General features: G+C 48.7%; 1 protein-coding gene across 10 annotated transcripts in view; it reads left to right on the plus strand.

Moving 5' to 3' along the window:
• EHMT1 (euchromatic histone lysine methyltransferase 1) overlaps positions 1–25,211 on the plus strand; it is a 124,250-nt gene that overhangs the window by 79,027 nt on the left and 20,012 nt on the right. For 9 of the 10 annotated variants that reach the window (XM_069873003.1, XM_069873007.1, XM_069873006.1 and 6 more), the window contains 12 exons: positions 1,669–1,805; positions 3,230–3,418; positions 4,244–4,324; positions 6,566–6,686; positions 8,261–8,392; positions 11,452–11,597; positions 14,198–14,341; positions 15,903–16,129; positions 16,823–16,987; positions 17,488–17,570; positions 19,159–19,265; positions 22,523–22,645. In XM_069873003.1, coding sequence (XP_069729104.1) covers positions 1,669–1,805; positions 3,230–3,418; positions 4,244–4,324; positions 6,566–6,686; positions 8,261–8,392; positions 11,452–11,597; positions 14,198–14,341; positions 15,903–16,129; positions 16,823–16,987; positions 17,488–17,570; positions 19,159–19,265; positions 22,523–22,645 — 1,655 coding nt within the window. The remainder of the gene's footprint in view (positions 1–1,668; positions 1,806–3,229; positions 3,419–4,243; positions 4,325–6,565; positions 6,687–8,260; positions 8,393–11,451; positions 11,598–14,197; positions 14,342–15,902; positions 16,130–16,822; positions 16,988–17,487; positions 17,571–19,158; positions 19,266–22,522; positions 22,646–25,211) is intronic. The other variant, XM_069873010.1, reaches the window with a different exon arrangement.

Genomic DNA, 25,211 nt, shown 5'->3' on the forward strand with positions numbered 1-25,211 from the left:
CCACACGTGTGTGTGTGTGTGGTTGAGTGGGAAGTGAGGCAGGTTAACAAGAACTGAAAGCTCTGTTAGTACTTCTTTCCCCCGAAACTCCTTCAGAGTTTCCTTTCCTGCTGGAGGGCTGCTGCTGAAGACCTTATTTAGACAGGTGCCATTTAACCAAGCCACTTCTTAAAGCAGAGTGCTTAAAGGAAAGCTAGCGGGGAGCTCTTGATCAGGGAGTGCAGGGATAGGACGAGGGGGAATGTTTTTCAGCTGAAAGAGGGGAGATTGAGATAAGATTTTAGGAAGAAATGTTATCCTGTGAGGGTGGAGAGGCCCTGGCCCAGGTGGCCTAGAGAGGGGGTGGCTGCCCCATCCCTGGAGGTGTTCAAGGCCAGGCTGGATGGGACTTTGAGCAACTGGATCCAGTGGGAGATGTACCTGCCTGTGGCAGGTGGTTAAAACTGGGTGGGCTTTAAGATCCCTTCCAACCCAAACCATTCTATGATCTTCTGCAAGTGGCTGTTCCCCTGCAAGTATGATGCGTGTGTCCTTTGGACTCCCTTCTGCTCAATGCTGGGTGTTGTACAGGGTGGATTCTCGCAGTTCTGTGTTAAAGTAGCCTCCCAGGGGAAGCTCACCAGATTTTCTGCTCCACAGGGATGGAGCTCCGTGGTGCAGCCCTTCCTGCACTGCCTTGTCTCCCGAGGTGCAGGTCCCTCCAGGCAGCGTGGGCAGGAGGGCGTGCTCAGCCACATCGAGATTTGCTCCCTTGCTAAAACTTGTTAGAGAAGGAGACACTTTTCATTCCGGCTTCCTATGTGATATTGTGAAGGTGTTTCTGTCAATTTTGAGGGACTTTCTATATCACTGCGACAACTGGTTACCATAAATTACATCCTTGTAAATACATTTAATTGGCTTAATGGATTTTTGGAGAGGTCTCTTCATAGATTTTTGCTGAACCTTCAGCATAGTGGGAGATGAAGAAATGCTTTCAAGGAGCAGGCTGTATAGCTGCAAACGATGATGCTGGTGCCACAGCTGCCTGTTCCCTGCATAGTCTGTTCTGGAAAGAGCTTGCACTCAGCATCCTTCTGATGTGTATTCACCAAAGACAACATCAGGCAGCGAGGCGTGAGGACTGATTCGATTAGAAGGCCAGGAGGGAGCCTTAACAAATTGAGACTCAATCAAAGTGCTGAAAGGAATCAAACAAACTTCCATAGTAGGTGTGAAATGAGGTTAAATGGTAAATGGCTCCTTATTTAAGGTAACTTTTCCCTGTGTGTTCTTTAGTTATTGTCTGATTGCTTTCATGCAATCAGTATTATTAGCCTTGCAGTGTCTATTTGAGCAAGTTGGATTCTATTCAGCCTCCTACGGTATCGGCAGCACTGCCAAATGAAGGCTGATTTAAGGAGTTGATGTTGTTTATGGTGATGCAGAGGCCAGAAGGGCTGTAGAGAGGGTGCTCAGAATTTGGGTGGGTTTGCAGCACTGGCAGAAAACTCCTTGTGTGTTTGTGCACGTGTGTGTGAGATCTTCTGGTTGACTTGTAAATAAATCAGTTGGAGAGGGGAGCTTTTTTCTGTGATTATGGTTTTCCCCAGTACAGCCTCTGCTCTCCATCCCTTCTCCTTTTCATTTCCAAGCCAACTTTGGGTTTCTCTTGCTTCTCTTTTCTAGCTGCTGCCGTATCTCGGAAGAAAAAACGGAGAATGGGAACCTATAGCCTGGTTCCCAAGAAAAAGGCCAAAGTGTTAAAACAGAGAACAATGATGGAGATGTTTAAGAGCATAACTCATTCCTCTGTGGGTGCCAAGGTGAGGGGAGCCCTGAGCCCGCTGGACATGTTTGCTGTCACCATACAGGTCCCTTGTCCTGCTGGCACACCAACCCCATGTAGAGGTGCAGGAACGTGATGGTTTATTACCATCAGAATCTTCCATTCTGAGTCTATATTTTCTCCCTGATGACTGCACTGTGCCAGTAGCAGCTGCGCTGCTTTAAAAATGGCTCTTTGAGGGTGGCTGTTCAGATACCAGCTCTGAAACAAACATTTTCCAGTGGATGTTCCCCTTCTGTCCCATGAGTCCAGTGGAACTGGAGAGGTTTCAAGCGTGCCCCACGTGGTAACCTTTTTGTCTCAGAGTCCTCAGGTTCCAGTACAGAGGTTATTCTACCTGTACTCGGCACTGGTGAGATGGCTCCTTGAATCCTGTGTTCAGTTCTGGGCCCCTCACCACAAGAAGGATGTTGAGGCTCTGGAGCGAGTCCAGAGAAGAGCAACGAAGCTGGTGAGGGGGCTGGAGAGCAGGCCTTATGAGGAACGTCTGAGAGAGCTGAGGGTGTTTAGCCTGGAGAAGAGGAGGCTGAGGGGAGACCTCATTGCTCTCTCCAACTCCCTGAAAGGAGGTTGTGGAGAGGAGGGAGCTGGGCTCTTCTCCCAAGTGACAGGGGACAGGAGGAGAGGAAATGTCCTCAAGCTCCGCCAGGGGAGATTTATGCTGGACATTAGGAAAAAAATTTTTCACAGAAAGGGTTATTGGTCACTGGAATGGGCTTCCCAGGGAGGTGATTGAGTCACCTTCCCTGGAGGTGTTTAAGGGACGGGTGGACGAGGTGCTGAGGGACATGGTTTAGTGTTTGATAGGAATGGTTGGACTCGATGATCTGGTGGGTCTCTTCCAACCTGGTTATTCTATGATTCCTGTCTGGTGTTGCTGCTCGTGGCTGTACGGGAAAACAAGCAGGTACTTGAAAGAGCTCAGACAGGGAGTCCGTCCTCATCAAATTCTGCTTTTGCTGCACTCCATGCCCTGGAGTTTTGGTCTTTGAATTCAAGGAAAACACTGCTAGGCTTTCATGGAGTGGGGTGAAAATCCCTCTCTGATTTAACTTGCATAGAAACCTTTTTGCACCCTTGTATGCTGCGGTGGAGCTGCCCTTCCATCTCTGAGTTAATCTGCAGGGTCTGTCTGAAGGCTCCTGCCCAGCAGTCCTTCCTCCCCTTGATGCCTTATACAACCACGTGAGTCAGGAATGACTCCTGGTGGCTCCTCAATCCCCACATCGACATGGTTAGGTGACACATGGCAGGCCCAGGCTGGCTTTGCTGGCATTGAAGAGCTCTGGTGGATTATATGACAACTTTAAGGCTCCTAGCGCAGAAGTGGTCTGGGATGGATTCAGCTGCGCTTCCTGTGAATTGATGTTTTTGTGGCTCGTGTGCTTGGACAACTTCCAGAGTGAAAAGGACCTAGGCGATGCCAGCCCTCACGTGAACGGGGAAAGCATTGATATAGACTCTGAAGAGGAAGACTCTGATGAGCTGGAAGAGGAGGATGATCATGGAGCAGAGCAGGTGGCTGTGTTTCCTGCAGATGATAACAGAACCTCTAAAGACAGCGCATCCGATGCAGACAACACCAGGAAGGTATTCACATGCCTTGGGCAGGACTTGGAGTGGGATGGGACGCTGCTGGTACCTGTGGCTTAGGAGTGGCATGAGTAGAGGTCATGTCTAGGTTTTCTTAGCCTGCAAGATGGCAAGAAGCACAGCAATGGAAGGGAGTTTTTTGATGGCCACTTCCTGCTCCCTATTGCACCCGTAAGAGTTCCCTCACCCACCCCCAGCTGCAGCCTTGCTACACAAGTCTGTGGTCCAGCATAAATGCAAAACCCTCGCTGCATTTGATTATGGGATTCACTAAACTAGTAAGAGACGCCTGCCTGATCTTGCTCATGACAGGCTGGTAAAGCACCAAAACTGGTTTAGTTAATTGTTTCCCAAATCCTGATGAATGGTGCAGACACAAGGCTGTTTCTGGATGATCACAGCAGTTAAGATTTAGTTGGAAAACTTCCTTCTGGAGTTGATTTCTTTTTCCCCTGTGCCATCCTCGTGGATGGTACATCCAAACATACAACCATCCATACAAGAATGGCTGGACTTCATGGTCTTAAAGGTCTTTTCCAACCAAAACCATTCCATGATTCTATGATTCTATGTGGGATGATGTGCATCAACAGCCTCGGAGTGCTTGTTCTGGAGAGGAAATGGTCTTAGCACACACACAGGTTGGGGCTGGGTGCTGGGTGCAGCGGGACGATGGGGATGCTCTGCTGGGTGGGGGCAGAGCAAGATGATGGGGGATGCTCTGCTGGGTGGGGGGGCTGAGCAGAATGACGGGGGGATGCTCTGCTTTAAGAGACATGACCTGACTGACTCTTTCTGTTCTTGGGCAAATGGTGGCTGCAGATTGATGATGGTGAGTCTGAGGAGGAACAGGAGTCTGGAGAGTCTGGGGAGGAGGAGGAAGATGGGGATGAGTCCGACTTGGTAAGCCTGGCTGCTAAACACGTCCTTCAGCCTTCGTCCTATTGATCATAATTTCCCCTTTGCACTGCTGCCAGGAGAGCCGGTGGAGCGGTGGAGTTTCATCTCTGACAAAACTCACTCTCTGAAACCACCCACACACAGAGTATTGTTTTCCATGAGGTGTTTAACCTGATCTATGATACAATTAATTGCTTTCTGATGGTAATTAATGGGCTTACGGTTTTTTTTTTCAACAAGGTGTTGACTGCTCTTAATCATCTGAACATTAGCAGAAATATTTGAGGGTGCTTGAATTCCTCAGATGTGGACTTGGCAAGGTCTAGGAGCCAGCAAGGTTTTCCTAACAACCTAGAGCTCAGTGTGGCTTTTGGAGCTGGGGTGGAGTTGTTTGCAAATCCATCTGCCCAGCCCACAGCCTCAAATCACTTTGATCTGATGGCCACCTCAGGTGCCAGAGGAGCAGCTCTCCTCAGGGAAACATGGAAACCATGCATGGACAGATAGACAGATACTCCCCAAGGAGGTTATATAGTGCTAGGACAAGATTTTCGCCAGCTGCTGGGGAGTTTTACTCTATATTTTTACATGGCTGGTGAAGAGAACTTGATTATTTCTAATTTATGTGATTGTTCATTTTTTGTCTCTGTCCCCACCCCCCTCTTTACTTTATAATCATGGAATGGTTTGGGTTGGAAGGGACCTTAAAGCCCATCCAGTTCCAAACCCCTGCAGGGACACCTCCCACTGGATCAGGGGGCTCAGAGCTCCATCCAACCTGCCTAGAACACCTCCAGGGGTGGGGCAGCCACCACTTCTCTGGGCAGCCTGGGCCAGGGCCTCCCCACCTTCATTGTGAAGAATTTTGCTCCCTTTCTGCAGCACCAGAAAATGCTGAGCAGCCAGCATTTAATGCACCCCAACACCTTGAGAAAATTCTTGGCTTTGTATTCTTCATACTTTGAGCTGAAGGTGGATGTGACTGTACTGAGTGAATCTTTGATGCTCTGTAGAGTCATTCCTTGTGCTCTGATCCTACAGGAGCAAGAGAGGAGCAAGCCGGAGGGGCTGTGGAAGCTGCTCCGTTCTTTGGGTGGCTAAGGCCAGTCTGTAGCGTTAGCTTAAACCAAGGGTTGAACTTGCAGTCAGGTCCCATCTCCCAAGTCATATCTGCACATCCTAGACAGTGGTTTTTGCTCTGCTCATATCTGGTGAGTCAGTCGGTTCCCCAGACAGGGACTGTCTCAAACGCAAGCCTCTCCCCCACGAGCAGTGTGATGCAATTAGTGTAAGCCACGTGGCAGGGCACAACTGAGCCCACGCTTGGGACGGCTGTCAGGGGCAGTGTAGACACGCTGGAGAGCTGGCCTGGAGAGCGAGGGCTCAGCACCACCTTTGCCCAGCTTTGCTCACTGTGATAACAGGGCATGGTACAGCATCAGCTTCCGCTCAAGGTAGGCCATGAAGGTAGGGCCTGATGCAGTCACAGTTATTGGGAGCAGGAGATTTTTCATAGGCTTCAGTGGAAGATGGATAATCATCAGGAGCTGGCAGCTTCAGTTTGAACTTGAATTTTATGATCAATGCGTTGAAGACTGCCTTGTGGGATTGGGGCGTCCGATTCCCTGCTATGATGTTGACTTTGAGAACCCACCCCAGACACCTGTATTCTTTTAAACCAAACCCCAAACCCACTTTAGAGTCATACATGTGTGACTGTTTGCTGCACAACTAGTCTGTGCTACCCTGTACCTCGCACAGGGAGGGGACTGGTCTGCTACTGTAGAGTTCGGTTCCCCCAGGTCCATCCCGGGTGGCTCTTTAGGTGCAGATCAGGTTTTGTTGGCATTTTCTAGCATGGCTGTGGAGTGATGTAAATATTTCAGTTTGAAAAAAACCAAACTACTCTGGGGAGAAGCTCAAAACGTGCGTGTGCCTGCGTACTTGTGTTGCTGTGTGGAGGTGCTCGGCTGCTCCTGCGATGAGTGTGGCGTGAGAGCCGAGATGGAAGAGAAAGTGAAGCATGCACTATTGAAATGACAGGAAATACACCCACACGTGGGCTTGTGTTTCCTTTTTGGCGCTATAAAGACATCTTAGCACCACTTGATTTCAAACCCCCAGTCCTTAAGGCCTTTTCACATAACTCAAGCTGCAAGAAAGCTCTTTCGCATGGGCGCAAAAGACTGCTGTGACGCTGATGCCAACATGCCTTATATGCCCGTGGCCTCTCTGGTTATTCAGAGCTCGGAGTCCAGCATCAAGAAGAAGCTGCTGAAGAGGAAAGGAAAGACGGACAGTCCATGGCTGAAACCCACCCGCAAGAGGAGACGGAGGAACAGAAAGAAACAAGCCAGTGTGCTAGGTAACTAATTGTATTTTGTTCCTTAACTAGACAGAAATTGGCCTTCGAGGGGTGAGGAGCCGAGGCCTGTAAGGCAGTGGCTGGCTGCAGAGCTTCCTCTTCCTCCCCAGGGCTGGGCTGTCTGGTAACCCACGATGTGAACTTGCATCTCACTGACGGTAGCTGCTGGTGTGTGCGCTTTAACAGCAGAATACATAGAAGGTGCCTTTATCCTTGGAATATTGCTTTGTTCATCAACTCCTTCTGTTTTAGAGTATCCAAAAAAGGCCTTGTGCACTCATGTCTGTGTGGACTCCTGTCCCATGAGCTCCAGGAGTGTGGTTAGATGCAGAAGGGAAAGAAAGAACCATCCCAGAGTGACGCCGATTTGCTTTTGTTTGAATGTTTGTCCGGGTGAATGGAACATGCAGGTTGTCTCTGCCTGTTCTCAAAGCACCACGATGTTTTTAATTAGCTAACTCTGGCCATCTCATGGTGTGGACATGGTTTTGGGTGGTCATTCTTGTTTGACCTTAGTTAGCCAGCACTCAAAAGAAGGTTTCAATGCTCTGTCCTCTGAAAGCTGTGAGGTAGGGAGAGCCGAGGGCCCAGGCTGCATCTGATTCTTCTTCAGGAAAGGTAAAAAATTGTGGACAGTCTCTGAAGTGAAGCTGTGCCTTCAGCTTCCTTATGAAGGTTTCACACATCCATTGCCATCAAAGGGTTTATTCTGTGCTTGCTAATTCTTTGCAAACAGGTTTGTTTTTATCAGCAGATTTTGCAGCTACTTCAGAGCAAATTTTAGGCCCTGGGCTGTGCCTGGGGTTTGTCAGTCATCCAGCTTGCTCCTCTTCCTCCTAAGGCTGCCCCTTTCTCAAGAAGGGGGAACCATTGTTCCCTTTCAGAGCGAAGAGTTAACTCCTAAATTTAGATGCTGACTGGTTTTCTACTGCTTCGCTAAAGTTGAAGGTGGCAGCCAATCCTTCTGGCTGACGCAAGTCTCTTGGCCAAGCCTGGCTGGGAGAAGCAAACGAGCAGATAAAGTGAAGTCAAGGGAGTGCGAAAAGACTGAGAATCTCCACAAAGGCTTGGGGTGGGGGGCGGGGTGGGGGTTGTCCCTCTACAAGGGATCTCCATGCAGGCTCTTCCCAACAGCCTCTTTGTTCTCTCAGAGCCAGAACTTGGCTTTTGTGTCTCTCCCCTCCCGTCCATCTGGATGTCACCTGTGTTCTCCTCTCCTCCATGTGCACGATTAACTGGATCGTGTACCTAGAGCCCTTTGGAGCAGGTCAGGGACCCGAGGATGCACTGAGCCCTTCCTTGTGCCTTTGCAACACCAGTGTGGTGCGGCAGCAGGTGAATGAGCCTTTCAGAGGCAGCACCTGTCTATTTATTCTTTTTGTGTGTTACCTAAGTGGAAAATCTCTGATCAGAGAAGGAAATGAGGGATCAGTTGTGCAATGTACGCCCAGATGTTGCATTTCCATCGCTGTGGAGCCTGCGTTCGGCTGGCTGAGCGAGCTGTGGTCCTTGCACTCCTTGGGTTGCTCCATCACGGTGGGTTTAGTCGTGTGAACATGCGTGTTCCCATCCAGGTGCCGAAGCCTACAAACCCCCTTTGGGAGGCAGAGAGGGCCCGGGCCAGGAGAACAGCATGGAGTACATGGAGGTGTCGCTGGATTCCCTGGATCTGCGGGTGAAGGGGATCCTCTCCTCACCGGCAGGAGGTGAGTGGGGCTGAGCTGGAGCAGAGTCCGGCTGAGCAGAGCCGAAACGAGCCTAAGGGAGCCCAAGGGAGCCTAAGGGAGCCTAAGGGAGCCAAACCGAGCCTAAGGGAGCCCAAGGGAGCCCAAGGGAGCCTAAGGGAGCCAAACCGAGCCTAAGGGAGCCCAAGGGAGCCCAAGGGAGCCTAAGGGAGCCAAACCGAGCCTAAGGGAACCAAAACGGGGGTAAGGGAACCAAACTGGACCCTGCTTTGTTTATCCGGGTGTGGCCGGGGTCCTGCCTGCCCCCTGGCGGCCGTAGCCGGTGGCCTCTGCCTGGGAATGGAGTGGGGTGGGATGGGGATGGGTTGGGATGGAAATGGGTTGGGATGGGATGGGAATAGGGAGAGCTACAGCCTGGGAAGGTGCAGAGGAAAGGGTCCGAGGTCCCCCTCCATTCCCTCTAGGATGCTGGTTTGGCATCTCCCCAGTGCCTCCCAGAGCCGTCTTCATGGATTGCTGGGTTGGAAGGGACCTCAGGAATCGTCTGGTCCAACCTTTTTAGGTGATAGGTAGTTTAAATGAGGCAGCCCAGCACCCTGTTGAGCTAAGCCTTAAAAGAGTCCAGAGTAGAGGAATCTACCACTCCCTGGGCAGATTATTCCAATGTTTAACTATTCTCATGGTGCAAAACATTTGTCTGGAATCCAATCAGAATCTCCCCAGGTGCAACTTACGCTCATTCCCCCTTGCCTTTTAATGTGTCTCCTCATAAAAAGGGAGTCTTGATCCTCTTGGATGTACTGGTACATGGTAACGAGGTCTCCCCTAAGCCTTCTTCTCTTAAGGCTGAACAAACCCAGCTCTCTCAGCCTCACTTCGTATGGTAGGTGTACTTTTTGTTCAGCCTTGACTAGCGTTGGTCCCTGGGTGCTCACCCTTGCACTGTGCCCAGTGCTGAACTTGCCTCTGCTCTGACCTGGATCTGTCCGTTGCCCTTGCTCCTTCAAAGGTTGCCTGGCCCCTTTGATAGAGTCACATCAAAGAGCAGGTGGGAGTGTTTGCCAGCAAGGGAGGGTCAGGATGAATGAGGGATGCTTTCACCAGAACCTCTGGATGTCAAAAAGATTATGGAAGTGACAGCTCGAAAGGTGATGAATGAGCTTTGTGATTTATGGTCCTAGGAAAAGCTCTTAAACCTTTAAGATCATGACACGATTTTACATGAAAACCGCAAGGCCTTTCTTTCTGCTTGTATGTCTTGGAGTATCCTGTCCCTTTTCCAGTCTTGGTCTTGCAGTTTGTTGGCTAAAGGAAACGCCTTACAAGATGAAAGGGGCCTGTGCTCGGCTGACAGGGGTATAACCATGGGTGGGATGCTGCAGGGGGTGTGCTTCCACTGCCAGGGCAGCTAAAGTGGAATCTCAGAATCATAGAACGGTTCCAGTTGGAAGAAGTCTTTTAAGATCATTGGGTCCAACCATCAATCCAGCCCTGCTAAGTCCACCGCAAGACCATGTTCCCAAGTACAACATCTACTCGTCTTTTAAACCCCTCCAGGAATGGTGACTCAACCTCTCTGGGCAGCTTCTCTGAATGCTTGGCAACCCTTTCAGTAAAGAAATAATTCCTAATATCTAAACTAAATTTCCCCTGGAGCATCTTGAGGCCATTTCCCCTTGTTCTGTCACTGGCTACCAGGGACCAACCCCCATCTTGCTACAGCCTCCTTTAAGTAGTTGTAGACAGCGGTAAGGTCTTCCCTCAGTCTCCTTTTCTCCAGATTAAACAATCCCATCTCCCTCAGCCACCTCTCGTAACGCTTGTGCTCTAAACCCTTCACCAGCTCTGTTCCTCTTCTCTGGATGTGCTCCAGCATCTTTTGATATCCTTCTTGTAGTAAAGGGACCCAAACTGAACCCAGGATTCGAGGTGCAGCCTCACCAGCACCGAGTACAGGGGCAGGGTCACATCCTGAGTCCTGCTGGCCACATGTTCCTCATGCAGGCCAGGATGCTGTTGCCCTTCTGCCCCACCTGCTCCACTGCTGGCTCATAGTCAGCCAACTATCAATCCACCCCCAGGTCCTTCTCCCTCAGGAATGAAGTGAATCTTTGTAGCAAAATAGCTCTTGTCTTGAATGCTTAAAACATAGCAGCGTGCTTCCTTCTTTGCTGGGACTCAATCCTGTAGCAGGCTTGGGTATGGAAAGCTTGGGACACTTCAGGGTGAACCAGTCCAAAGGCAAATGTTTAAGAGTTTGCTTCTGTGATGAGAACGCTGCAAAGAGATGTTAGGGCTGGGTAGGGTTAGAATAGGAGTGTGGGACTAAGAGCAAGACCTTTGTCATTAGGCCAGTGTTTTGCAGTCATGGGTAACCTAGTGATTGAGTTGAATCCAGAGGAACCACAAGAACATTCATGTTTTGGCCCTCTGCCTGGCAGCGAACCCTCTCAGAAGCTATTCTCCACCTTTAAATGGGTTTGAAAATGCTCAAAAGCTGAGAGAAAGAAATGAAGAGAAGACAAGAACATCTGAGCATCTTGCTGCTTTCTTTTACCTGGTTTGTTCTCTTTCCGAAACAAATAAGTATATGTTGGCTGAGTCCTAGGAAATTTGGTTTCCTGTCTGTGTAATAACACTCTGCAAATAGAAGTTGGTGTTTTCCTGATCTTCTTAATTTGACGCTCCACTAACTGTTCAGATTTCCAACTCCAGGAGGTTTCCTACAAATTTTCCAGTGCCAGAGAGCAACATTTTGGGGCAGGTGGGGAGGAGACAGGCTGATAAAATTTGTGTCTCCTCATCGATTTTTCTGGTTGAGGTTTTCTGAGAGTAAACTGCTGTTAACTGACTGTTCCTGATTTCAGCATGGTCACCTGTACCATAGCTGGACTTGGAATCTAAGCACAGGATGCATTTGCCAACTCCAGCTGATGTAGGAAACGGATCTTTTTTACAGGGTTTAGATAATGCTTTGAAAACATTTCAGAACATGGAATGAGCAGATGCCGCAGCACATGGCTGATCCTTTCTCCTGGAAGAGAATTTCACAACCAATTTACTGGTCTTCTTTACCCTAGGTCTTTCCAACGGTCCTGAAGCAATGGAAGTGGATGGTCTGCAGGAAGTCCCCCTCTGTAGCTGTCGAATGGAAACCCCCAAAAGCAGAGAGATCACCACACTAGCCAACAACCAGTGCATGGCCACGGAAAGTGTGGATAACGAGGTAGGAGACTGTCTTTCAGCTTCTTGCAGACTTTTCTGCTGAGGGCAAAGACACAAAGAATAAAAAGCTGTGTCAGGTACACGTGTCAGGTCACGCAGGGACTCGGTGTCCTGCTAGACTGGGAATGGCAGGGCAAACACCTTACTTGCTGAGGGCTCCAGCACTCTGTGTGTCTTGCACAGTCGGATTGAAGCCACTCGGAAGGGAGGAGGTGGTGTGATCTGCCATTCGAGAGGCCCTGGGTGGATCTCTCCTGCTCATCCTGGCTTGTGCGGCTGCATCAAGTTGATGTAACAGGCACACTTCAGGCCAAGTAGGCCAAAACGTTAGCCTGCATCTCATTGAGAAAATCCAATCAGAGGAAGCTTGGAGCTGGTTTCCCTTGACTACGAAGGAGCTGATGCAAACCTTTCCATTGCCAGCTCTTGAGTTCTGAGAACTTGGCATGCCCTCCGCTGGCTCAGTCCGTCCCAGCCTTCCTCTTTCCTCCTCCCCAAGAGGTTTCTGTTACAAAGCTTCCTATGTCCTGGCAACCCTCTGCAGCCTCCAGGCCTGGCTGGCTGAAAATGATCACGCTTGATGCCTTCCAGTCGATCGCAGCTGGGCTGATTTGGCTCTGCTGGTTCCAGAAGGATGGAAATAAGTGGCAGAAGCGACTCCCTTCCAGAGCTTAGGATGTGAGACTGCAGGACAGGAGCAGACTGGGTAGATCCTACTTTTACGAGGAGGCACTTGGGTTTCTTCTAAGCCTTAGCTGAGCTGCAGTCACACTGCAGCACTTTCGTAGTTTTGTTGGTAGTAGGACATGGACTGAGAATATCCCTAGTCCTTCTACAGGATCTCAGAAGAAGGCTGGATGGAGGGAGAAAGGGATAATCAGATTTGCAGCCCAGCTCTGCTTCTGTTTGTACTTGGACCTGTAGAGAAAGTGATTTTCAAAGCATGGCAGAATTGATGCATTACAGAGAGATGCATTACACTGGAGCCTGATAGGAGAGAGGGAACCCCAGGGTTTCTAAGTAAACAAAAAGTGTAGGGAAGAGTTCCTACTTGAGTATATGGTGCTTTGACAGAGCTGTCCCTGGATAAATCAGAGCAAGGAATGGTAAAGGCTATGCTTTGTGATAGATTCTTTTTTGTAATGGGATAAGTGACTCATAGATGTTATAAGGCTATTATATGTGTGAACAGTGGGTTCTTCAGACTGCCGTGTCCTTGGAGAGCGTTATAAATAATTCCAAGCACCCTGCTGCACTCTCTAATGGTTGGAAAATAACGATTAATCATTTCGTACTTTTTAGAGTTTTTGACAAATGATAGAATGTGACAGAATAACACCGGGGCATCCTCACATGGACAGTGCAGCTGGTCACGTGTTAATCACGTTTCCTCGGTAAAAATCGGTGCTGTTCTCCTCTCCTGCGGCCCTGGGGTCTGTGGCGATGTTGAGTGATCCAGCCAAGGTGTCGCAACCACAGGCAGACTTTGTGGTTGGGTTTTGAGTGAGTCGACTCAGAGATGCAAGGGGTGAATGATAAGCCTAGTTTAAAATCTGCTCTCTGTAAGGGTGTTGATTGTACAGGAGAAGAGGAGTTTAAAAAAAGTAGAGAGAAAGGCTAGTTTTGATGAGAAAAAGCAACAAATCAACCTGCAGTTAGGCCAGAGGGAATGTTTCTCAGTGCTGAGCACCATGTTCCTGACCGGCTCCTCTGCTCGTAAGCCCTGCAGAGAGGACGGGGACCTCTCACCTTTGGTTCTAGTTTATAATGTCTTTTGCTAAGCACTGGGGAAAGCAGGGTCTTTATCCAGAGGAACTTGCAGAACCCAAACAGTGTCACAGCAAGCTAGCAGGTGGCAACTGGGGTGTAAAAATGGGGTGGATGTAGGAATGGGGCAGCAGAAGGAGACGCAGATCCTGTTGACCCAGCAGGGCGAGAAGTGCTGATTGGGAAAAGTGAACCCCAAGTACAGAGCCTGCTGTCCTTAGCAGACAGGTGGTGTAGGAGAAGACAGCTTTTTAAGCCCAGAGCTCTATGTGGGTGAAATCCTTTGGAAAACACACTCAAAATGTGGCTGTGGTTGAGCTCTCGTGAAGGCTTGGCCGTTCATCCCTGTGGTCTGGGCAGGGGCCAGCGCTGGAACCAGTACAGACGATAACTTTGCTGGCAACAGCGAGCAATTATTTTTCCCTTTATCTTCCTGTGATTTATACTTTTGAACGATAACAAGATTTAGTGCGTAGGGTCTTGTTCATTTGGTCACTGACACCCGCTCTTCCTGGCAAAAGGAGAAGGCGTGTGGTACAAGTCAGGCCCCTGGGGCTGCCCCTTCTGCTGCTGCTTGGCCTGTGTGTGGTTCCTGTTAAGATGTTTATTCTCGCAGGAAACAAATGACTCGGGGTCCACATGTATGTAAGTTAGTAAATGATGCATTCCTTCCTGTGAGAGCGGCTTTCACAGCTTCCTGCTGCACTACCAATACTGAATTACTGTGAAAAAGCCAGGGTTCATCGAGGCAGTGTGCAAACTCTTCTTCCGCACAAGCACAGGGAGTGTTTTGGTCTCCAGTAATTTCATTTCCTTTAATTTCTCCTGTTCCAGCTGGGCCGATGCACAAACAGTGTGGTTAAGTATGAACTGATGCGCCCGTCTAACAAAGTCCAACTTTTGGTGCTGTGTGAGGACCATAGAGGGAGGATGGTGAAACACCAGTGTTGCCCTGGCTGTGGATACTTTTGCACTGCAGTAAGTCCGTGCTCTCGATCTAGGGAAGAGGGGGTACCTGTCGCAGTAGCTGGAATAGCTGAAGGTGGAGATGGTACTTAAAGGGGTTTACTGACTTCCTGGCATCGGCTCCAGCTCGTTCCACAGCACATCAAATGGTGTTTTCAACAGAAATGTGTGTGAGGGTAGCTGCTATTGTCCCCTTTTATCTTCCTGGAGACCCCAAGGGGTGTTCCTAAAGGATTTTCACTGGGATTTCACACAGTCCAAGTCTTGCCTTACGAATTTCTTTGGAACAAAGGTTTTTTTCTTTCTCTGTACAAATCAGTCACATCAGAAATTGCATTTGCTTGGTTTGTAAATGACTCTGAGTACATAAGTGGTTCTGTCCTTTTCCTGCTCATGAGGGGTTAGGCAGGGAACCTGAGGGATGGCACTGAAACAAGGCAGTGTTTGAGCTGTCCTGAGACACCCACCTCTGCTGCCAAGGCTTTTAACAGCATTGATCTGGTCCTTTAAGTCATTGGCATCCTCATTTCCCTGTTGGTAAAGCTGAAAAACACCAGTTGAGGGCCTTGCAGGGTGATGGGGAGGCTCAGTTGTCCGATGCTCGTGTTCTCCAAGATGGCTCAATGAAAGGTGCTACAGTCGTCTCAAACATTGTTGTAACTGTAATAAACAGAGCCATTCTGGGTTTCCATGCTGAGTGAAAGATCATTTAATAGATAAAACCCTCAAACCACTTAAATACATTTTGCAAAGCTGAAATAGAGTTGATTAGATTATTGGGGAGGATAAGAGTTTAGGATAAGAATGGGTTTTTAACCAGCCTTTCGTTACATTCTTGAACATCTCTGAGGGGCACATCAGTTCATGCAGGTGAGACTGGGAGCGTTTGTCTGTGCCATCAGACCTTATGAAGGCTGAGGACAGCAGAGCTTTAGGCAGCACTGATACCACAGAGCGGTGAGTTCTGGGCTGCCTTCAGTTCAGTTTGAAGGACCTTGCTGGAGGGGGAAAGTAGTTTTAAGAAGAGTTACACCGGTCTGTTGAATGAGCAGTCGGCTGCATCATTGGGATTAAACAGCACACAAGGCTGGTGCATGCAGAGGGTTCTCATACTATAGGTTATATTGGGGTTAGCAGCTGGTTTAATTATCTTCCTGTATATCCTTGACTGGTTTGTGTGCAGCTTTCTCGGGTAGTTTTAATGGTGGCTCAGCACATAGGTCTGAAGTTCTCTTTTTGCAGTTTTGGGCGTGTCCTTACAGTACACTGGCACTTCTCGAAACATAAGAACTTGAAATGTTAGAGGAAAGAGCTTGAAATTGGGACTTCTTGGTTCTGTTTCCCAAGCACAATCTCAGAACTTGCTTTGCAGTCTCTAACTAAGCGAGTTTTTTCCCTGTTACCTTGGGTTTGTCTCGTCTAAAGAAATGGCAGTGCTTGCTTACTGTACTGGAAGCGCCAGGGACAAGAGTGGTGGTGAATGAAGTGTTTAAGAGATCTGTGGATGAAGGATGTAGAACGGGTAAAGCACGGAGTGACCGAGGTGTGAATTTCCTCTCTTTGGCTTTTTTAGGGCACTTTCATGGAGTGTCAGCCGGAGAGCAGCATCTCCCACCGGTTCCACAAGAACTGTGCCTCCCAGGTCAACGACATGAGCTACTGCCCGCACTGCGGCGAAGAGGCCTCCAAGGCAAAGGAGGTGACAATAGCAAAAGCAGACACAACCTCAACGGTGTCGCTGACCTACGAGCAGCAGAAACCAGCGGCTGTGGAGGGAAGGGCCGACACTACGACAGGGAGGTGAGCTTGGAAGCACGTGGTGGTCTCAAACCTTACGCCAGGCCGTGCTTTGCATTTGAACACTTGTGCTGCTCCTGATGGAGCAAAGGGCTCTCTGCTCCTGCTCTGGCAAGCCAGGCTTAGCTGCAGGAGTCTGGAAGTGTTTTGTGTTGCTTGCTGTGTTGGAGAAGAGCATAGCAGCCACAGGGTGAGCTGGGGCACAGGCTATGGAAGGGTTTAGAGTTAAACCCATTCTTTCCTCTTATTGTTGGGGATGGAATAACAGTGGAATGGGTTGATGTAACTGTGTCTAATAAGTGACAGGGAGGTTTGTGTAGTACCCAGCTAGCATCAGTGGGCACAGGTATAAAGAGAGCATCAAAACGCAGAGGAAGACACAAATCAAGCGATCCCTACCTTGAACAATGCTCCGGCTTCTTGTCTTATCTGATCTTGTTCTGGTGGCTTTTATGACTTAACCAATGGTCCTGGGTTTACTGTAGCACACAGTGCATCAAAATGTAATCGCAGGGCAGTGCTGCCCCTTTTGGGGGCAAATTCTTAGCGAAGAGGCTGTAAAATACATTGGTTTGTGTTTCAATTTCACATATTATCTTCTTAAAATCCATTTTCTATCCTTCTTTGGTATAAAATGCACACTGGTGTGTATTTCTAATGGCTGTGCTTTGGCTGTCTCTCATTTTTATTCTTCAGTGGCCCTGGGACGCGGTTGTCAGAGGAAGACAAGCCAGAAGGTTCAGCTGCTGAGGGGTTTGACATGGCTGGGTCTTCAGTTTTTCCAAAGCCTACTACTAGCCTGACCCAGGGACCAGTTAAAGAAACTCTGGAAAGTGCCCTGATTGCCCTGGACTCCGAAAAGTAAGAAAGAGACCGCTGGGTCTCTCCAATTCCCAATGAACTTGCTTAACCTGGAGTAAACTGAGATTTAGCTTCTCTGGATTTTGGCTCCACTCTGACCTTTTTGTGTTCACTTCAGTCATTTGTCACCTCCAACAGATTACTGAATCGAGAGCGGTTGCAGCTCTAATAGTCTTACTGATTCAGCCAGAGGATTCAGTTTCTCTCTGGCCCTCCAACCACAGCGCTAATTTCAAGAAGTTGTCGTTCACAGTAATAAGGCCCAGAATTTGTTGATGAGTGGCACTGAATAGATGCAGCCTGCATGAGGACAAGGCTGGCTGTGGTTGGAGCTGGGAATTTTAAGACCTCCTTCTGGAAACTTACATTTTACTGGCACTCTGGAGCTGAACCATAGGAACAGACTTTGTCATGCACATGGGGTAGCAGTGGGGTGGGGTGAAACTCTGGGAGTGTTCTTCAGTGAGTACCAATTATGACTCTTTTCCCCACTTCTGCAGACCCAAGAAGTTACGGTTCCATCCGAAGCAGCTGTACTTCTCTGCGAGGCAAGGAGAGCTGCAGAAAGTCCTGCTTATGTTGGGTAGGTGACTCCTTCCCAGGTCATCGCGTGGCTGGCAGTGGCTTCCATCTCCTGCCAGGCAGCTGCCAGTGCCCAGTTCCCAGCGAGGCAGCACGTTACATTCCCCACTGCCCTTTCCGAATGGAGCTGGAGGAGAAAGCCACTTGTGCAAGTGATGCATCACTGGAAATGATTTCATCTTTCTGTGAGATGTGGACCTGCTCCCAACTTGTTTCTGCATTTGGGCACGGTTTTATCCAGAAAAGCTGTTTCTGTCCCCGAATGGCTTCTGTGTGGTTTTCCTAGCCCAACAGAACCTCACCTCTCCATGCAGTGGGATAGTATTTGCATCCAGCAGAGATGAAAAAGTATGGATGTCAGCTTAAGCTGAGACCCATCAGCAAAAGAGCAGAAGGGAAGAGCCCTTCCATACCCAGGGTTTGTTTTGGGGGTACATAGTTTTTTGTCACCAGATGACTTTGACTGCTGAGCTTGTTTTTACCAACAAATATTCCCAAGGAATCTCCCCCTTTGAAGGACACAATGTTTCCTTGCATTCATTTTGTTTCCATTCCAGTACTTCACAGTACATTTTTGGATGTTTTCTGTTCTTCTCATTTATCAGATTCTTCTTTTTTCCTTCTAGCAAGGGTTGGCTTCATTGTTAATGTCCTCAGTAGCACAAAAATGTTATTCATTGATATTTAACTACAGCCTTATCATATGCAACATGTTATCAAGCCCAGACATCTTTGTCTGGCTGTCATCATCAGCTGTCAGTCTTTGCACAGCTGTGAGAATCGCTGGCCAGATCCTGAGCTTGTGTTAGGAGAAGCTTCATCCACTTTGTAGCCCTGTGTTTGCATGATGTAAAGAGGATTGCTAATGTTAATTGCCATTAATAGCACTGAGACAAAAAGGCCAGGTAGTACTGATTCTTAGTTTTTTCCAGCTTCTGTGTTGCTTTAAACAGCGTTTGTTTTCCTTTCTGTCCTTTTATGGTGTTTGTAATGATATAAATTCGGTTGGTTTGGAAGGGAGCATTGAAGCCCATCCAGTCCGACCGCCCTGCCATGGGCAGGGACATTTTCAACCACATAAGGTTGCTCAGAGCCCTGTCCAACCTTGAATGTTTCCAGGGATGGGGCGTCTACCATCAATCTGGGCAACCTGGGCCAATGTCTCACCACCTTCAGCGTAAAAGTCGTCTTCCTTTTATCCAGTCTGAATCTCCTCTCTTTTAGTTTAAAACTATTTCTGCTTGTCCTATTACTGTAAGTCTTGTTGCCAATGTTGTTTCATTTTGTTGCATTTAGAGATTGGGAATCTTGCATCTGAGGGAGATTGGCTGTGGAGAAATTATAATGCCTTAAAGGTATTAAATTCCATGATGTTTCTGAAGCTTTTGGTTTGAGGGCTGTTGCGTATCAAATGAATGTGGGAATACCCAGAGAGCTGTCTGGCTTGAACGTGTAGTGAGCTGTGAGAAGGGCTGAGGATGGGCTGGAGACTCATCCTTTAAAAGCTTTTAGTTGGGACCTGGTTCTCCCGTTACACTTTTCTCTGATCTCTGAATCGTGATTGAAAGCGTCTCTGCTCTGTTTTTCAGTGGATGGAATTGACCCTAATTTTAAAATGGAGACTCAGAGTAAGAGAACCCCTCTCCATGCTGCTGCTGAGTCTGGCCACGTGGACATCTGCCATATGCTGATTCAGGTCTGTATCCACTTACATTCTTCTGTACGAGCAATTTTCTGTGGTTTTTAGTCTCCTGCCCCACATGCCTAAAGCACATTTGGAAATCAGCAGTGAAACATCCCTTCTATAAAAAACCCTCTTCGTCCTCAGGGCTTGATAAGGGAGGAGCAGTAGAGTAACAGGAGATCTTGGAGGAAATGGCTGAAACTGTGTTTCTAGGCTGCTCCCCAAGAAAGCTGCACTGTCTGGGTGCTGAGCACGCGAAGCTTCGATGCAGGGCACTGGGGAGCACGTGGGAACCGTGTGCCTGAGCACCCCTAGCACTGCCAGATGTGCCCCTGCAGGCGGGCTGCAGGCCGTCTGCGAGCTGCTGCTACGTTGCTCTTTGTAACAGAGGCAGGAAGGCTCTGGAGCCTGGAAGCAGACTCTGTGTTCCCTTCTGTCGAAGCCTGAGTAACTCCAGCAGGATTTTCCTCTACAGTGCAAATGTCCTGCATGTGAAAAGGGGAGAAGGAAAGGTGCAAGTCTGGCTTATTGTCTGATATTTGGATCCTAATGGAGGCAAGATGGTTAAAGACATAGGGGTGCTCTTGTTGAACCCGCTCCAGATGATGTGAAGGAAAAAGAATGATGGAAAAGGTTATAGTTTGTGGTTTTTGTACTGGCATACAGCGCCTGGAGTGACTAGCAGTGTGTTTTATTTGCCCTGTGTGATGGGGAAACCTGAAAGGGCTTTTCAGAAAGCGGCAATGCCATGTCTTTGAACAAGTGCCTGCTGGGATGTTGCATTTCAGCATCTGGAGTCACAGGCTTTCAAAATGCTGTTTGAAGATGCAGCTCTGGGCCTACCCTGCTGCTCTCACTGAAGTTACTGCACAAGAAGACAACAGAGTGACTTGTATGAGTAAAAGGAGCAAAATTTGCAAGACATTACAGTTTGAACGCAGTATCAGTAGGGTTGGTTTGCTTCCAAAATCCTTCATCTTGTCTCTTCCCTGATGTCTGGCTGCTGAGATACCACGGTATTTGGCTGGGAATGTCCCCAGCTTGTTAAACTTGAAATGGCTCTTCTCTGGCCTGGTTTAAATAGCTCTGGCTATGAAAAAACAATCAAAACAAATGCATCCAGTGGGAGGCACCTGGAAGCAATGTGCATGATTGGCAAAGTCTGTGAAAGATAACAAAAAATCTTTCTATAAATATCTAAATAATAAAAGGAGGACTAGGGAGACCATACAGTCCCTATTGGACGGAGAAGGAACAACAGTGACGGGGGCGAGGAAAAGGCTGAGGTACTTAATGCTTTCTTTGCCTCAGTCTTTATAATAGTAAAGAAAGCTGTTCCCTCTGTGTACGAACCCAGGAGCTAGAGGAGCAAAATGAGGCTCCCGTGATCCAAGAGGAGGTGGTCAGAGCCTTGCTAGCCCAACTAGACACCCACAAGTCGATGGGGCCGGATGGGATTCATCCAAGGGTATTGAAGGAGCTGGCGGATGTGCTGGCCAAACCCCTTTCCATCATCTTCCAACAGTCCTGGAAGACTGGGGAAGTCCCACTGGACTGGAGGCTGATGTGGTGCCCATCTACAAGAAGGGTCGCAGGGAGGACCCAGGAAACCACAGGCCTGTCAGTCTGACCTCAGTGCCAGGGAAGGTCATGGAGCAGGTGATCTTGAGTGCTATCATGAAGCTCATGCAAGAGAACCAGGTGATCAGGCCCAGTCAACATGGGTTCATGAAAGGCAGGTCTTGCCAAACTAACCTGATCGCCTTCTATGACGGAGTGACTTGGCTGCTGGATGAGGGAAAGGCTGTGGATGTATCTTCCTGGACTTCAGTAAAGCCTTTGACACAGTTTCTCACAGCATTCTGCTTCGGAAACTGTCACCTCTGGCCTGGACAGGCGCACGCTCTCCTGGGTGGAAAACTGGTTGGCTGGAGGGCCCAGAGAGTGGTGGGAAATGGAGTTAACTCCAGCTGGAGGCCAGTGACAAGTGGGGTTCCCCAGGGCTCAGGGCTGGGTCCAGCCCTGTTCAATGTCTTTATCAATGACCTGGATGAAGGCATCGAGTGCAAGTTTGCGGATGACACTAAGCTGGGTGGAAGCATGGATCTGATGGAGGGTAGGGAGGCTCCAAAGGGATCTGAACAGGCTGGAGTGCTGGGCTGAGACCAATGGGTCTCTACCTGAGACTACCTGAAAGGAGGTTGTGGAGAGGAGGGAGCTGGCCTCTTCTCCCAAATGGCAGGGGACAGGAGGAGAGGGAATGGCCTCAAGCTCTGCCAGGGGAGGTTTAGGCTGGACATTAGGAAAAAATTTTTCACAGAAAGGGTCATTGGTCACTGGAATGGGCTTCCCAGGGAGGGGGTTGAGTCACCTTCCCTGGAGGTGTTTAAGGGACGGGTGGATGAGGTGGTAAGGGGCATGGTTTAATGTTTGATGGGAATGGTTGGACTCGATGATCTGGTGGGTCTCTTCCAACCTGGTTATTCTATGATTCTAAAATCCTACTTTTCCCTAAAACATTACTGCGCCACCTATCTTGCCTGCTTTTACTCTTTGGCTGAGCTCCATAACCTGTCTCATCCTGTCCCCTGTCACCTGGGAGTAGAGCCCAGCTCCCTCCTCTCTACAACCTCCTTTTAGGTAGTTGTAGAGAGCAATGAGGTCTCCCCTCAGCCTCCTCTTCTCCAGGCTAGTCCAAAGTGCATTTTAGTCTGAAGCACTCCATGTTGAGCTGAACATAAGCTCAGGGATACGTCACGGTGGATTTCAGCAGCAATAGTTAACCAATCACCAGCATTTTTCTACAGCTTCTACCTCTGTCGTAATCAGCACCTTGTTCCACTGCTTGGCATGTTGGGACAGGCTGGTTGTTCTGTTCATTGTGTCCATAGAATTTATATACTGGGGAAAACAAAACTGTTGGAAAAAAGAGATGGCTCCTTTTTCCAAGTTGTTACACAAACAACACCCAGAAAATAGCAGTAAAAAAATGCATTAACAACAACAGTTGTTTAATACCAGCTGTTGGCTTCTGTGCACCTTGGCTACTGGTAGTAGAAGGCAGGAGAGAGGGCAGGCAGTGTGTGCTGCTTTCCAAACCAGGTGAAGTTGGGCTGTCTTCTTTCCTGATTTTATTTCAGCACACACGATCACTTAATATGGCTAAATTCAGGAAAAACACTTGCTATTAAGTCTCTGCTCCCACATCCTTCCTCTGCTGAGCAGTAATGGTTATAATTGTCCTTGTGTTTGCCTTGGCCTCTTACCAGGCTGGTGCTAATATCGACACCTGCTCTGAAGACCAGAGGACCCCGCTGATGGAAGCAGCAGAAAACAACCATCTGGAAACTGTGAAATACCTTATCAAGGCTGGAGCGCTGGTAGATCCTAAGGTAGCAGTTCATTCCTTATCCTTTTTTTTTCCAGAGAAGCCTCTGTCCATTGTTTCTTTCTTGATAGGTTTTAAGTCTTGAGTGGAAATGCACAGGCAGAGGGGAAATGGAGTTGCTTGTCTTGGGCATGAAGGCTTGGCAAGGCTGTGGTTATCAGGAGTAATTTTTTAATGATGCAGTATCCTGGCTGTAAGCAGTCTGGGAGAAGTGCTGCCACTTGCTACATCAATTTGTGGCACCGAATGTAGTGGGCATTTGATTTCCAGTGGGGCCACTAAGTATTAGTGTCACCAATCCACTGCGGTGAATTTGGAGTGTGATTTCAGAGTTGCCTTCGCTATAGACTCTAATAATGTGAGTTTTGGGGTGACATTTTAAAATGGGCTGGTAATTAGGTGCTTTCTGAGCCAGCAGAACTAGCAGCAGAGGCTTTACTTTCCAAAGGCCTGATGTGCAGTTTCTTGCCATCACGCCGTAGTGGCAAAATCGGACCCCATCTTTAAACTCCCCCTTAATTTAAACAAATACAATAAACTGCAGCTGTCTGTTTGCCTTTAGCGTGCTCTGGTTGCTTTGCAATCTTGGAAAATGCGCAGAGCATTTATTAGCCCCATAAATCAGATGCTGTTTGGAGTGCAGGAACCTTCCCCACGTGGACTTTTTATTGTTACAACCTGCTGCTGCTGGCACGCTCCTCTGCTGTTGCTGGGGAATGTGGCAGGGCTGGGATGCTCTTTTGCTGAAGGAGTCAGCAGGGCCAGGATTGCACAAGATGTCAAGTGCTGCTCAAGCCCCAAATGGATCCTTGGGAGCCTGGTTCTGAGCTGGGAATGGGGAAAGAACAGGACAGGCATGGCCAGGTTCATCCTGGCCACTGTCCTGAGCATCTGGGAGCAATCCGGATGTCTCTCACCTGATTTAGTTGTGTGTAGGAGAAGAGGGGTTTTATTTCTAAAGTTAAAGGGAAATTAAAAATCCTGAGCTTGCAAAAGCAAATTAGAAGCCTGAGATCATGTCTGAAGTCTAGACTAGTTTATTATGTTAATTAGTTTCTTGCACTGAATTAGTCATCTGTTTGAAAGCAGCAGCATTGCAGTTTGAAATCCCTCTCCAGCCATTTTGATGAGAAATCTGAATGTTAATGGCTGTGGGTGCATGTTGAGCCCCCCAGGAGGGGATGCTGAGGGCAGGGTAGGGTGGGGGCCTCTCGGACACTGGGGCTCTCGATCCTGACACAAAAGCCTCACTCAAAACCAGTAGAGGCTTTATTTTAAAATATGCCTGCCTTCTGTACGGTTGAGAAGTGGCACTTGGCTCGTACCAATCTAAGGGGAAAACTGGCATTATTCAGATGGGACAGGCACTTAGAGGCAGTGGAAACCCCTTCTTTACCCTAAGATGCCTGAGACGTCCTGTCTTTGTCAGAGCATTGCTCCCTCGCCCTGTGCTGTGCTTTCTGCTAAGCAGCATCTGAAAGCTCTCGCCTCTGGCGTTGCTTCCAAGGGCTCAGCAGGAAGGAAGGAGTCATTTTGGCTTTTCAGTCTTTCATTTCCTCCTCCTTATTTCCTAGTCTCTGGGCCTTGCTGTGTGCTAAGCTCTTGGGATATAAATGCCTGATAAAAATCAGACAAGACCTTTGGTGTTAGTGTGAGTGTCATGACTCACAGCCTGTCCATCTCCACCAGGCCCTGTGTTCTCAGTTCCTGAACACGTTTTTCCTTTCAACCTTCACAACCCATTTTTTATCTCCTATCTCGGCAGATGGCTGTGGATATGCTGGGAACTTGGTGTCTTGGGAGGCTCCTAGCCCTGTTCAGGACACCCCTTGGCCCTGCTGCCTGCTGGGATAAGGCCTTGTGCTAATAAAAAACAGCAAAAAAATTGTATGATCAGTGCATTTCAGGTTGAGACAAGACTGCTTTTCTGATGTGAAGCGCAAACTCTGCCCCTGTAAGGGATTTCGTGGAATCATAGAATGGTTTGGGTTCATAGGGACCTTTAAGCTCATCCAGTTCCACCCCCTGCCATGGGCAGGGACACCTCCCACTGGATCAGGGGCTCCAAGCCCCATCCAACCTAGCCTTGAACCCCTCCAGGGATGGGGCAGCCACAACTCCACTGGGAAACCTGGGCCAGGGCCTCCCCACCCTCACAGCAAAACATTTCTTCTTAAGATCTCATCTCAATCTCCCCTCTTTCAGATTAAAACCATTCCCCCTTGTCCTGTCCCTGCACTTCCTCTCCAAGGGGTTCTGCCTCCCCTTGGCTCTCCAGCACATAGAGAAGGGTTGGAGAGGGTCTGCTGTGGAAGGGAAGCTCCAGTCAGCTAGACTTTGGGGCTGGTGCTTTCCCTGTAGCATTTGCACTCTCAGCCTCCTACTCTGCATAGGTTGCACTTCTGAGCCTTGTGTGAAGCTCCCTGTGCTCCACGCCAGCATTGGTTGCTGCTGCTCTCTCCCCTCCTGGCAACAGGACAGGTGCTTTTTGAGTCCTCTGCCCCATCTGTGAACTTCTCTGCTATTCCTAAGCTCTGCTGGTGTTGTGCAGACATGGGAAATGCTGGGAA

The sequence above is a fragment of the Phaenicophaeus curvirostris genome, chromosome 20, assembly GCF_032191515.1.
Source record: "Phaenicophaeus curvirostris isolate KB17595 chromosome 20, BPBGC_Pcur_1.0, whole genome shotgun sequence".
Lineage (NCBI taxonomy): Eukaryota > Metazoa > Chordata > Aves > Cuculiformes > Cuculidae > Phaenicophaeus > Phaenicophaeus curvirostris.